The sequence below is a fragment of the Pteropus alecto genome, unplaced genomic scaffold (genome assembly GCF_000325575.1).
Source record: "Pteropus alecto unplaced genomic scaffold, ASM32557v1 scaffold44, whole genome shotgun sequence".
In the NCBI taxonomy this organism is placed as follows: domain Eukaryota; kingdom Metazoa; phylum Chordata; class Mammalia; order Chiroptera; family Pteropodidae; genus Pteropus; species Pteropus alecto.
The window spans coordinates 5962918-5974413 of NW_006436812.1; the positions used below are offsets into that span (position 1 = coordinate 5962918).

Here is an 11496-nt window from a genome sequence, read left to right on the forward strand (position 1 = left end):
AGCCGGACAGAAGAAAGCACTGGATCCATCCTGTTCATAGGAAAGGACATGAGAAATGCAAGGGGCCATGGGCATCCACACAGGACCCAGTCTCAGATAAGAAAGCCTTTTTCATATACTCTCAGAAACCTCTGGTCTTCTATTAAGCTTCCTGGAAATCCCATTCCTTCCCACCCCTGCTGTCACCCAGCAGTATCCTCCCCCTCAGGCATCTGTCACTGTTTCCACTAGAAGTCTGTTTCAGGGTCTGAGGCCCTCCATGACACCTTCCACAGCAAGGCAATCTCCCAAGGACATGTGCCAGTAGACATCTTCAGTTGTCACAACTAGGAGCAGTAAGGACCTAGGATGCTGTAAACATCCCATAATGCACGGAACAGCCACACCCAACCCCGCCCCCCCCCCCCCGCCTTCAAGAAAGGACTATACAAACCAAGTGCCACAGTGCAGAGGCCCAGGCGGGAAGACCCTGGTCTAGAGGCACCCATCAATGCTCTTCCTACTCCCTGATGTACCCATCTGCGGTTCACCTAGACAAACTCGCTTCCTTCCCAGAAATTACAACTATCTGTGGGCAGTATTTACAGGTCAGAAGCCCCTGCAGACCTAACAATCATTGAGTAGGCATCTGTCACCAGTGCACCCAGCCACTTGATAAGGCTGTATTAGGGACCTTAGAGTGTCCTCACGAGCCTGGGGGGATCCCAGACCAGCCGGGTCTACGCGAGCTCCCGCACGCGGTGCGCCGAGACCAGCGACTGGCCGGTCCCACGCTCCCTCTCCAGCGAGCGCCCAGATCCCACCTCGTGGCGTGGCGGGAAGCGGGGCCTCGTGGGACGGGGGCGGATCTCGGCGACTGGAGGAGGGGTATCGGTGGAGGGCAGAGGTCGCAGGGCGGTGCGCGACCGCTCGGTCCCAGGCGTGGCTGCGGCGCGCTCAGGCCCCGCCCCGCCGCTGCCGACCCACCGTCGATTCGCTACGGCCGCGAGGCCCAGCTCCACGCTCGGTTCTCAGCGCGCGCGGCCCGAGATCACAAAATCTGCGGGCCCGGAGAGAGCTGCGGCTAATTTCTCTGAGCCTGTTGGGCTGGTCCCCGCTGGCCGATCGTGACGAATCTGCGGCTAAACCGGGAAGCCGGAAGAGGCGCGGGGCGGGCGGCCTCATCCGCGCCTGCGCTGGATAGGGAGGGGACCTTCAGCGCGTAGTCCCGCTTGTGGTCTGGGTTGCGTTCCTCCACGTGGCTCCGAGCTCGGTTCTTCAGGCTCTGAGGGGCCAGCCTTCCGTCTGCCAACGTGTCCATCTTTCCCGGAGTGGTCACCATCTCTCCCTGCACTCCGGAGCCCCAGTTCTCTCCCGAGTGCCACGCGTGCGCGCCTCCACAATACCTGCTGAGCGCCGACCAGGTGCCAGGCCTCGCTCCCCATCCCTGAGGCAAGACCCTGCTCTCTCCGAGCTACATCCCCTACAGGGAAACGCACCGCATCAACGGGGATGGTTTCAGGGATTCATGAATAAAGCAGTGTAAATGAGTCAGGGTTATGAAATACCTGCACGTTCAGCACGTGACAACCAACCGCAGGTGGCTATGGAAAGAAAGCTGGAAACAAGTAAAAGGAACAGGTCATTTCCTTGGTCGTACTAGCCATTTTTTAAGGGCTTGTAGCTACCTGTGGCTAGTGGCTGTTACAATGCGCAGCGCACATAGGAACCTCCGTCTTGCAGAAGCTCCTATAGGCAGCGTCGAGGAGCAATCTGGGAAGATCTTGCAAAGAGGTGCTATTTCAGCCTAGACGATTCTTGTGGGGAAATCTGGGAAACATTTATTCTTTCAACATACATTAATTAAATGACTGCTGCATGCAGCAAGCACTCTTCAGGGCAGAGAATGAAGAGATAAATTCCCTCCTCACAGATCAGGGGGACAAATGAAGTACATGCGCAATATGCCAGATGGCAAATATGGATAAGAAAAATTAGGCGGGGTCAGAAGATGAGTGACCGAGGGCAGTCCCATTTTAAACCATCCACCTGGATGCAGTTAGGAGAATGGGCAGTAGGGGGTAGCCCCAGATGCAAGGAGTCCCGCTGGGCCGATTGGTGCAAAGACTGATGTGGTCCAGGTGGTGAAAACCGACTGCCTGACCTGGGATGTTTCTGTGAAGTTAGAGTTGATGTGGGGTGTGACAGAGAGCAAGGAGTCGAGGATGATGCCTTCCTGAGGCTCTCTGAAAATTCCTCCCAGTCCACTTCTGGATTAGAGCTACTGCAATCATCCTTTATTCCCCTATTTTCCTATTATCCAGTAACCTCACAAAACAGTACACAGAAAGTAAGTTTCTTAAACCTTGGTATATCTGGAAAATGCCTTTATTCTTTGCTCCAGGTCAATTTACATTTGAGCTAGATGCACAATTTTAAATGAAAATCATTTTCACTTGGAAATGTTAAGGTTCGCTCCTCTGCCTTTGGCAGCCAGCACTGTTACTGAGATAGCCAACAGTTCTCTGGGGAAAGTCTCAATCCTTCCCATGCAACCAGGTTTTCTCTCTGGACATGGTTAGGATCTCCTCCTTGTCTGCTGTGTTCTGACACTTGATGAGAGGAGCCTTGGGGTCAGTTGCCTTTCCTTGATTCAGTGCTCTCTGACATGTGGTCTTAAAAATGACAGATGCCCTTGTCTGTGACACCTTCCTGGGTAATCTTCCTAACAATTTTTTCCATCGTTTTCTTTAGTCTCACTCTTTACAGTTTCATTTTGTTAGATTGATCTTAAATGTAATGTTTTCTTTTTCCATTTCTTTGTCTTTCTCCCCTACTTTCTGGCCACTTGCTTTAATTTTGCCTTTCAGCTTTTCTGTTATTTTTTATTTGGGGGGTGGGGTGGGTCAGTTTTTATTTCCAAGAGCAACTTCTTCCTTTCTGATTATTCCATTTTTTGTAGCATCCATTTCTTGCCTTGTGGACATAAAACTTTTTTTGTCTTTCTGAGGGTATTGATTAGAACTTTTTTGAGCTTTTTCTTGGCTCTCAGCATTGTTTCCTAGGTTCCTTTTCTGTTTGGGCAGATTTTCGTTGTTCCTGTTAGAAGCTTCCGAGTGTCTAATCATCCTTGGCTGAGTTTTCATATTAAGCAGGAGACAGTATACAGGGGAACAAGTAAGAAGGGGCTTGTACATCTGCAAAGACTTTTTTCCAAATAAGACCCCATTCGCGGATATTGAGATTAGGACTTGGACCTACCTTATTTGGAGTCACAATTCAGCCCACTACACAATCTATTCCCCAAAATAAATTAAAGTGGCTCCCAATCTCACATCTTTTGCCTAACCTAAGAGAGAGATGGCATCACAGGACGCACTGTGCATGATGGGATACTGGGCCCCACTGCAGAGTTGGCTCCAAGGACTTCCTGGCCTCAGCGAGGTTCCCTGTCCTGCTCCAACTTCCTTTTGTGGGAACATGAGTCCATGTGCCCCTGCTAAAGCAATCACCCCCTTCTGCCTCTGAGCCAGCCAGACCAAGGCTTCCACCCTGTAGAATTATTTTCTAAAGAAACTGTATCTGTTTTAAGCTTGTCTCCTTAGGAACCCCCAATTCTCCAGAGCCCGTGGGCTGAAAGGCAAATGCCTTTCACTCGGTGGCAGGAAATACCTGACCCTCAGCCAGAGTCAAAGAAGGAAAACCTTTCCACTTAGAGCTAGAGGGAGCATGGGCTGAGGCAGGAGCACAAATCATCCTCCCATAGTCGGCGGTGACACCACTCCTCGTCCATCTCAGAATGGGCTGCCTGGGCAGGAAGACCCTGTCTTTCTTCCTTATTTTCGTGCCTATATATCTGCATGGCGCTTTGTCCCAGGAAGCTGGCCCTGCAGGGCAAAGAAAACCATTTTTCGAGAGGCTCCGCCGACTGGAGGAGCAGGTAAGTATACCTACTCTGTGGAGCGGTTGATTTTTTTTTTAATTGACAAAAGAGGTAGGATGGATGTTACAGAAATGGAATAGTATCGGCACTCTGTGACCACAGATGTGGAGTTTGTAGTTCTTTTTATCAGCCAACATTAATTTCACCTATAGTTGGAAACCAGCAAAAAAGGTTTCCTGGGCCCCGTTCTGAAGACAATGAAGATTCTGACACATGAGGGTTGGGTGGGAGTCAGAGGCTGGGAGGGGGTGGGAAGCCCCCAGGGATGTGACTGAAGGCATGCTGGGGCCATGGCAGACAGATGGGACAGCGACACTGGGCATGGGGGTAAGGTCTCATGTCCACCATGAAGCAGATGCTCCCATATGGGTTGATAGCCAGTTCCCGAGCACCCTGCATGTGTCAGTCCTGTGTCAAGTACTCCCCACTTTGACCCCCACAAATAGCTCACATAGTTCTGGCATCCATCCACTCACAGGGAGGAGCCTGAGGGTCAGGGGTGAAGAGCAGGAGGCCTCAGCCTGCACAGTGCTGCTGAGTGACCTTGGGTTCGTGCCCTGCCTCTCTGAGCTCATCTGTGAAGGGGCTGGTCGAGGTGATCCACTGGCTCTCAGTAGGCACCACAGAAGTACAGCAGGGAAGGCTTGTTCCTTGCCCTTCCCTGCCCTGGCCCCCATGGTTACTGTGTGTCCTCTGCAGTTTCGGAGTTTCCGGGAGGTGACCTTAACACACCTGCAGGCCATCGCCAGCAACTACAACCTGTCCTTCAACATTGATGCCCGGTTCCGGAACCTGGCCCAAGAGAGCCAGGCCGTGGCTCTGGTGGTCAACCAGTCACAGGCTGCTGTGCAGGGTGACCTGGGCCACCTCAAGACCTGGATGAAGAAGACGCAGCACAGGAGCCGGAAGGTGGACTCTAGGCTGCTGGCCTTGAGCACCGCCCTGAGTGAGAGGAGCCAGCAGCACACCCGGGAGAGGAAGGAGCAGGAGGCACAGAGGGAAGCCCTGTCCAGCCTGGTCCTGGATGTGCGGGCCCTGCAGGACACACTGGCTCATCTGATGCACGTTGTGCAGAGCCAGGGTGCCAGACTGGCTAGTCTCAAGGGGTGGCTGCAGGTGGCTGGCCTGGGTACCGAAGACCCGGTCTGGCCTCCTGCCCAGCCTGGGCCACCAAGCCCAAGCTCCCCAAAGCTGCAGGGGGCCAGGCAGGTGCTCAGAGCTTTGCCTGAGCCCAGGGACCCACCCCAGGACTTCGCTGGCCGTCTCCAGGGATCACAGGAGCCCCCAGACCTAGGCAGTCAGAGGGCACAGCCTCCTGAGATACCGGGAGAGAGTAAGTACTGTGGAACTGTCCTTCGCCCATCTGCCTCTATTTCTCCCTCTCACTCCTCCTTAGATCTCCAGTCCCCTCCCAAAAGCTATCTGCTTGGGGCTATGTGGAGAGGATACTGGCTTCACACCCTTCATACTCCACCCAGAAGAAAGGGGCCATCCAGGTGAAAGACAGTCTTCAGGTCCCTGGCAGGTCAGGCCACCCCCCTGCCTGGGTATTAGGAGTGAATGTGCACATATGACAGGGTGCTGCCCAGCGGTCTGTATATGCCCACTCCAAATCAGAGTCTGGCCTCATCGGGACTGGCGGGATCCCACCGATGCCCTCACCAGCATGAGCCCTCTCTGCGGTAACCCCGCTCAGCCAACACCTCTGTGGGGTTTGTGCCCACCCACGGAGGTTCCCAGGGCTTTGTAAAGCTGGCTCTGATATCCCAGGTGAGGTGTTCTCCACTGCAGCATTACTGACATTTGGGGCCAGGCGGTCCTTAGTTGTGGGAGCCGACCCAGGCACTTTAGGATGTTTAGCAGCATCCCCAGTCTCCATCCACTAGATTCCAGTTCATCTTTAACTTTCATTTTTGATAGGTTGATCCCTCTGTCTGGTTTAGCAGCCCCCTGGGCCCCTTAATTTTAAGCAGTGTTCCCTTTCCTCCCAGGGTCTCTGGTGGCCTCACCAATAAGACAGGACCCGTTAGTTGACCCTAAGTAAACTACCAGGACTCCCAAGAAATGAATAGCTATAGGGTTGCTCCCAAAAGCTCTGACAACTAAAACTGTGTTCAGACATTGCTAGATGTACCCTAAAAGCACAGTTACCTCCAGTTTAGGACTGCTTCCCTATGACAAGAGCCCCCAAGGTAGAAAGAGAAGCTTGGGGCCGGCCACAGAATGCCCTGCATCCTTGAACCCAATGGGTCGATAGGCTAGGGAAGTATATTTTCGGGCTCTGCCCCCAGCCTGCTGATCAGAACCTTGGACCAGATGCAGCAGCTGCAGGCCCACGCCTGCCCCACAGACCCTTCTGTCAGGCAGACCTGGCAGGACATCTGGTCAGCAGGGCGATGGCCCCCAAAGATGTCCAGGTCCTGATCCTGGGACTCTGTGGATGTGTCACTTCATGTGACAAAAAAGACTTTGAGGTTGTGATTTCGAAGTGGGAGATGATCCTGGATTATGGTCCAGTGTCATCACAGGGGTCCTTGTAAGAGGAAGGCAGGAGTGTCAGGATCAGAGATGTGACGAAGAAGCAGAGGTCAGAGGGATATACTTTGAAGATGGAGGAAGGGCTGCAAGCCACAGATGCAGGCATCTCTAGAAGCTGGAAAGGGTAGGAAGGAGCTTATCACTGAAGCCTCCAGAAGAAACCAGCCCTGCCAACACCATGATTCTAGCTAGCTCAGTGAGATCTGTCGTACTTCTGACCCCCAGAACTGTAGATACTAAATCTGTGTTGTGTTGAGCCACTGAGTTTGTGGAGATTTGTTACAGCTGCCACTGTAAACACACAGAGGCTACGCTAGTGGTAGAGTGTCAGCTCAGACCTGCTCCTTAGCAATGCATATGACTGCCCTGGTTCTCAGTCTTTCTGCCTACCAGATGGGGCTTGTGTGTGAAGATAATGAGACACAAACCTCACAGTTAGTGATTGATGAAGATCAGCTTCTGAGGTCTCAGGCCCACTTGCCTGGGGCAAAGGGCATTCCTTGGAGCATGGGTGTTTCTGTATATTTCTCGAAGCTTCTAGGTATTTCTGGGTGGCTTTGTGGTGCAGAGGCTGACTGTCTCCCCTGTGTTTCTAGTTTGCAGCGTGGGCCTTGCACTCGTCTTCCCAAATGCCTCCACCGAGAATGTGGTCTTTCTCAGTCCCAGCTTCCCCTTGGGCCTTCGGGCCCTGTCTGTCTGCAGCTGGGTCCGCACAGCCTTGGGCCGCCTGGGCACCCTCCTCTCCTATGCCACCGAGGAGAATGACAACAAGCTGGTGTTGCACGGCCGGGACTCCCTATCCCCAGGCTCCATCCACTTTGTGATCGGAGACCCGGCCTTCAGGGAGCTACCCCTGCAGCTGCTACTGGACGGCCAGTGGCACCACATGTGTGTCATCTGGACATCCATCCTGGGCAGGTACTGGCTCCACGTGGACCGCAGGCTAGTGGCCACTGGCTCCCACTTCAGGGAGGGCTATGAGATCTCTTCTGGTGGGTCCCTGGTGCTGGGCCAGGAGCAAGACAGCATGGGGGGTGGGTTTGACAGCTCTGAGGCCTTCGTGGGGAGCATAGCAGGTCTGGCCATATGGGACCGTGCGCTGGTCCCCAGGGAAGTCTCACACCTTGCCACTGGGAAGGAGCTCCCTCCGGGCGCCATCCTGACACTGGCCAATGCCACATCAGTAGGTGGATTTGTGCAGAGGGTGAACTGCACCTGCCTAGAGCTGTGTCCTTGAGACCTCATCACCTGGGAGCTATGGTCATGCTCTAGGCTGGCAGGGGAACAAGTCTCCAGCCGTGCCCGGCCACCCCAACCTCAACACACTCCACGGAGAGCCCCCACCCAGACTGGGAAGCGAAGGGCAGGATGCTGACTCCAACCTGGGCCAGGCACACCGGCTGTCTAACATAGAATGTGGGCATTCCATGGGGGGAGGGGGTGTCAAGGAAACTTGTAGAGAGAGAGGGCAATGGGCAGAGGTGGGAGTCGGGGTCCCTGAGAATTGCATTCCTTCCCTCACCACAGCATCCTTACAGTCACCCACTCTGTAATATGACATCATTTCAACAAGATCTGACCTGGTAAGATGGGAGCACTAGATTCTCACAGGGCCTCCTCTTGTGGCCATTATGGGCTACTTCCTAGAGAACTGCTGTTTTCCTTGAAACTGCGTGGGTGGCATGTGAACAGTCATCGCCCTCTCTCAAAGTGGCTTATGGAAGTTTCCCTTTGGGCGATCCTTGTTCCAACATCTCATGAAAAGGGCTGGAGAATCCATTTCTTGGCCCCCAACAATATAGCCCCCATTCACCAGGAGCCCAAGGGGTTTCCTCAAAGTCCTGCGATGGCTGGTGAGGCCGCCAGAGCTGCCAGGAACAGGAACCCACAAAGAGCACAACCTATTCAGAAATAAACATTAACGATGGAAAGGCAATGCTTTTAAAGCAATTGTATTGGAGTATAATTTTTCATACTGTAAAATTCACCCAGTTCAAGTATAAAGTTCAAAGATTTTTGGTAAATTTACTGAATTGTGCAACCATCGCCACAATCCAGTTTTAGAACATTTCCATTGCACCCTCCACACATACACACAAAAAAATCATGCCAATTAGCAGTCTCTCTATCCCTACCCGAGCCCCTCCCCCCAGCTCTGGCTACCACTGATCTGCTCTCTATCTCTGGATTTTCCTGTTCTGGACCTTTCATATAAATGGAATCATATAGGAGTTGTCCTTTTGCATCTAGCTTCTTTCACTCAGCAAACTTTCTCCAAGTTCATTCATGTTGTAGCATGTGTCAATGCTTCATTCCTTCGTGTGGCTGAATACTATTCATTGTAATGGGTCACATTTTGTTTATCCATTCAGCAGTTGATGGATATTTGGGTTGTTTTCAGTTTGAGGCTATTGTGAATAAAGCTACTATATACGTTCTCATATGGGTCTTTGTGTAGACATATGTTTTTATTTATCATAACTGGATACCTAGGAGTAGAATTGCTGGATTGTATGGTAAATTCATGTCTAAATTTTCAAAGGAACTGCCAAACTGGTCTCCAAAGTGGCTGCATCATTTTATAGTCCCACCAACAATATATAAAGGTTCCCATTTCTCCATACTCTTGCCAACACTTGATATAGTCTGTCTTTTGGACAACCTTTTTTTTTTTTTTTTTTTTATTGAATTGTCATGTAATAAAACATGCCTTGACAATTAGTACAGGCATAGGTTTACTTTAAGTTTCAGTGTGACGTAAATTAACCCTATAATATTGGTGATTCATCAAGAAGACCCAAACGTACCACCCCCTGGGGGAGGTGCCCTAAATTGGTCCCGTGGGTCCCTCAGTAGCATTCCTATCCCTGCAGAGCTGTCTGTGGCCCCAGCAATTCTAGGCCTTCAGCTGGAAGACTCAGCCTAACATCTCCCCAATGCAATCTTCCATGAGTCAAGGTCAGAAGAGGCGTTCTAGTACTGGAAACCCCCTGGGCGGCCACGTGAAGCCTTTCTGGATAACTGGCTTCTGCTTCCTCTTGCACATCCCAGGCTTTGTCCATTTCCTCTTGCCTTTTCTGGAGCTCTTGCTCCATACCAGTTGGCCATTGAGGTGGGAGGGATAACGACTTTCCTTTGGGAAGACTGGCAATTTGATTAGTAAATATTTCTCTAGGGACAGCAATGTCCCTAGCTTCTTTCACTCAGCAAACTTTCTCCAAGTTCATTCATGTTGTAGCATGTGTCAATGCTTCATTCCTTCGTGGGGAAGTAATGAAGCATTGACACATGCTACAACATGTATAAAGAAGATCATACAGAATGTTATTTCCCATCCCTTCCCTGCTTTTGGGTGCTTATAATGCCCTGGGGGACTCAGGATGTGTCACTGAGCACAGCAGCGTTCTGCTGTGTGTCTGAAGACACTAAAGCCACAGAAGTTTGGTGGAAGGAGGCATCACTGTGGGTTGCCACATTTGGGACACTTTGCTGGGAGGGGGCCCTCCAGGATCACAGAGCAGCCAGGTCAAGGACTTGGAGTGGGAGTAAGACAAGTTGGTGGGAGCTCAGGTGGCTGGTAGTTTGGCAAGGGCCAGCCTGTCCAGCTGAGGGGTCTGAGCTCTGTCTGGCAGGACAAGGAAAGCCAGTCCAGGTTTTGGAGCAGAGGAATCTGAATGTGCATCTTAAAATATCCACCGTCCCTGTGGGCTCAGTGACAAAATACACATGCATTTTGAAGCATGAGCCACATCCACCCCTAATTTCATCAAATTCCACCTTTGACCTGATCCATTGGGTTTCTGTAGAAAGAGGACAAAACGACCCAGAGCCCTCCTTTTGCTGCAGGAGCGGGTCCTGACACGGAGCCTAGGCTGGGTTCTCCCTTTCCCCACAACACCTACCCTAGCCTATTTGTCCTCTAAAAAGTCTACTTGTCCAGCAAAAGCACAAGTTCACTTGTCCAGCAAAAGGACAAATTCCCTTGTCCAGCTAAAGGACAAGTTCAGGCTCCTTGTCTGACAGGGATGACCTTTGGGATCAGCCCTACCCTGCTTAGCCACAGAAATGGTCCATGCTCTCCGCACAATCCCGTCATCGTATAGACCGTTCTCATTCCCCTAGTGCTCTGCTCAGCTCTCCTGCCCGCCTGGGCACCTTCACGCAAACCCTGCTCATTCACTCAATTCAGTCAAACCAACCAGGTCTGACCCTGCCTGCTCCTCAGGGCCTTGTGTGAGCCAGCTTCTCGTCCTAGCCTCCAATGCCCTTGTCCACCAATTGGGGGTCATCACAGTCTTGTCACCATCACTAGAAAGAGCAAAGATAGGTCACACTGATGAAGAAACATGTTTTTTATAAGAAAGTAGTTTTTAGTATTTCCTGAAAAGTGTTGCCCAATAATCATGGGGGAAATTCACAACCCTGTTGGACTTCCTTCCTTTTATTTTAGTTTTAGTTTTAATTTTATTTTGAATTATGTGGCGAGAGGGACTCCCTTACCTTCTCAGCCTCAGAGTCTCTAAAGAACTTTCAAAATCTTTTTAAGTTTCAAACCTAAAAAAAAGTTGCAAGACAAAAACATTGCATGTCATAAATATCCTAAATTCATCAAGTGTTAACATTTCATCGCATTTTTTCCTGTAGGTAACTACATGTTATGGTTATGATTACATTGTGAATCATTTGAGACTGATTTGCAGACATCATATGACAAGAGCATTCTCTTATATATTTCAGTATGTATCTCCTGAGAACAAGGACCTTTTCTGATACGATTCCTAAAATGATCACACAATGCTATACTACTACTACTACCTAAAGCATAGTGCATAGCCAATCTTCTCCAATGTCCCAATAATGCCAGAGTAATAGAAGAGCCTTTAGTTGCATTGTCTCTTTAATCTCCTTTCATCTCCTTTCATCAAAGGCAGTTTCTTGGCATTTGTTTTTCACGACACTGACATTATGAAACAGAGCTGACTCGTTGTTAGCAGTTGTTCCCTCAATTTAGGTTTATCTGATTCCCCTGCCCCTCC

The 11496-nt window shown here is 50.9% G+C and overlaps 1 protein-coding gene and 1 long non-coding RNA gene across 2 annotated transcripts in view; one reads left to right on the forward strand and one right to left on the reverse strand.

Annotated features, from left to right (window-relative positions):
• The first annotated feature begins 968 nt into the window (after positions 1 to 968).
• On the forward strand, positions 969 to 7858 carry PTX4 (pentraxin 4). The gene is made up of 3 exons (XM_006913980.2): positions 969 to 3919; positions 4622 to 5255; positions 7057 to 7858. Exons 1-3 carry the CDS (start codon positions 3779 to 3781, stop codon positions 7695 to 7697), a joined length of 1416 nt encoding a protein of 471 aa, XP_006914042.1. The 5' UTR covers positions 969 to 3778; the 3' UTR covers positions 7698 to 7858.
• Positions 7859 to 9144: 1286 nt separating this feature from the next.
• LOC107195832 overlaps positions 9145 to 11496 on the reverse strand; it is a 3065-nt gene continuing 713 nt past the window's right edge. Inside the window, exons 2-3 of the long non-coding RNA XR_001517074.2 lie at positions 10961 to 11014; positions 9145 to 10768 (exon numbers count right to left, since the gene is read on the reverse strand). This is a non-coding gene — a long non-coding RNA (uncharacterized LOC107195832). The remainder of the gene's footprint in view (positions 10769 to 10960; positions 11015 to 11496) is intronic.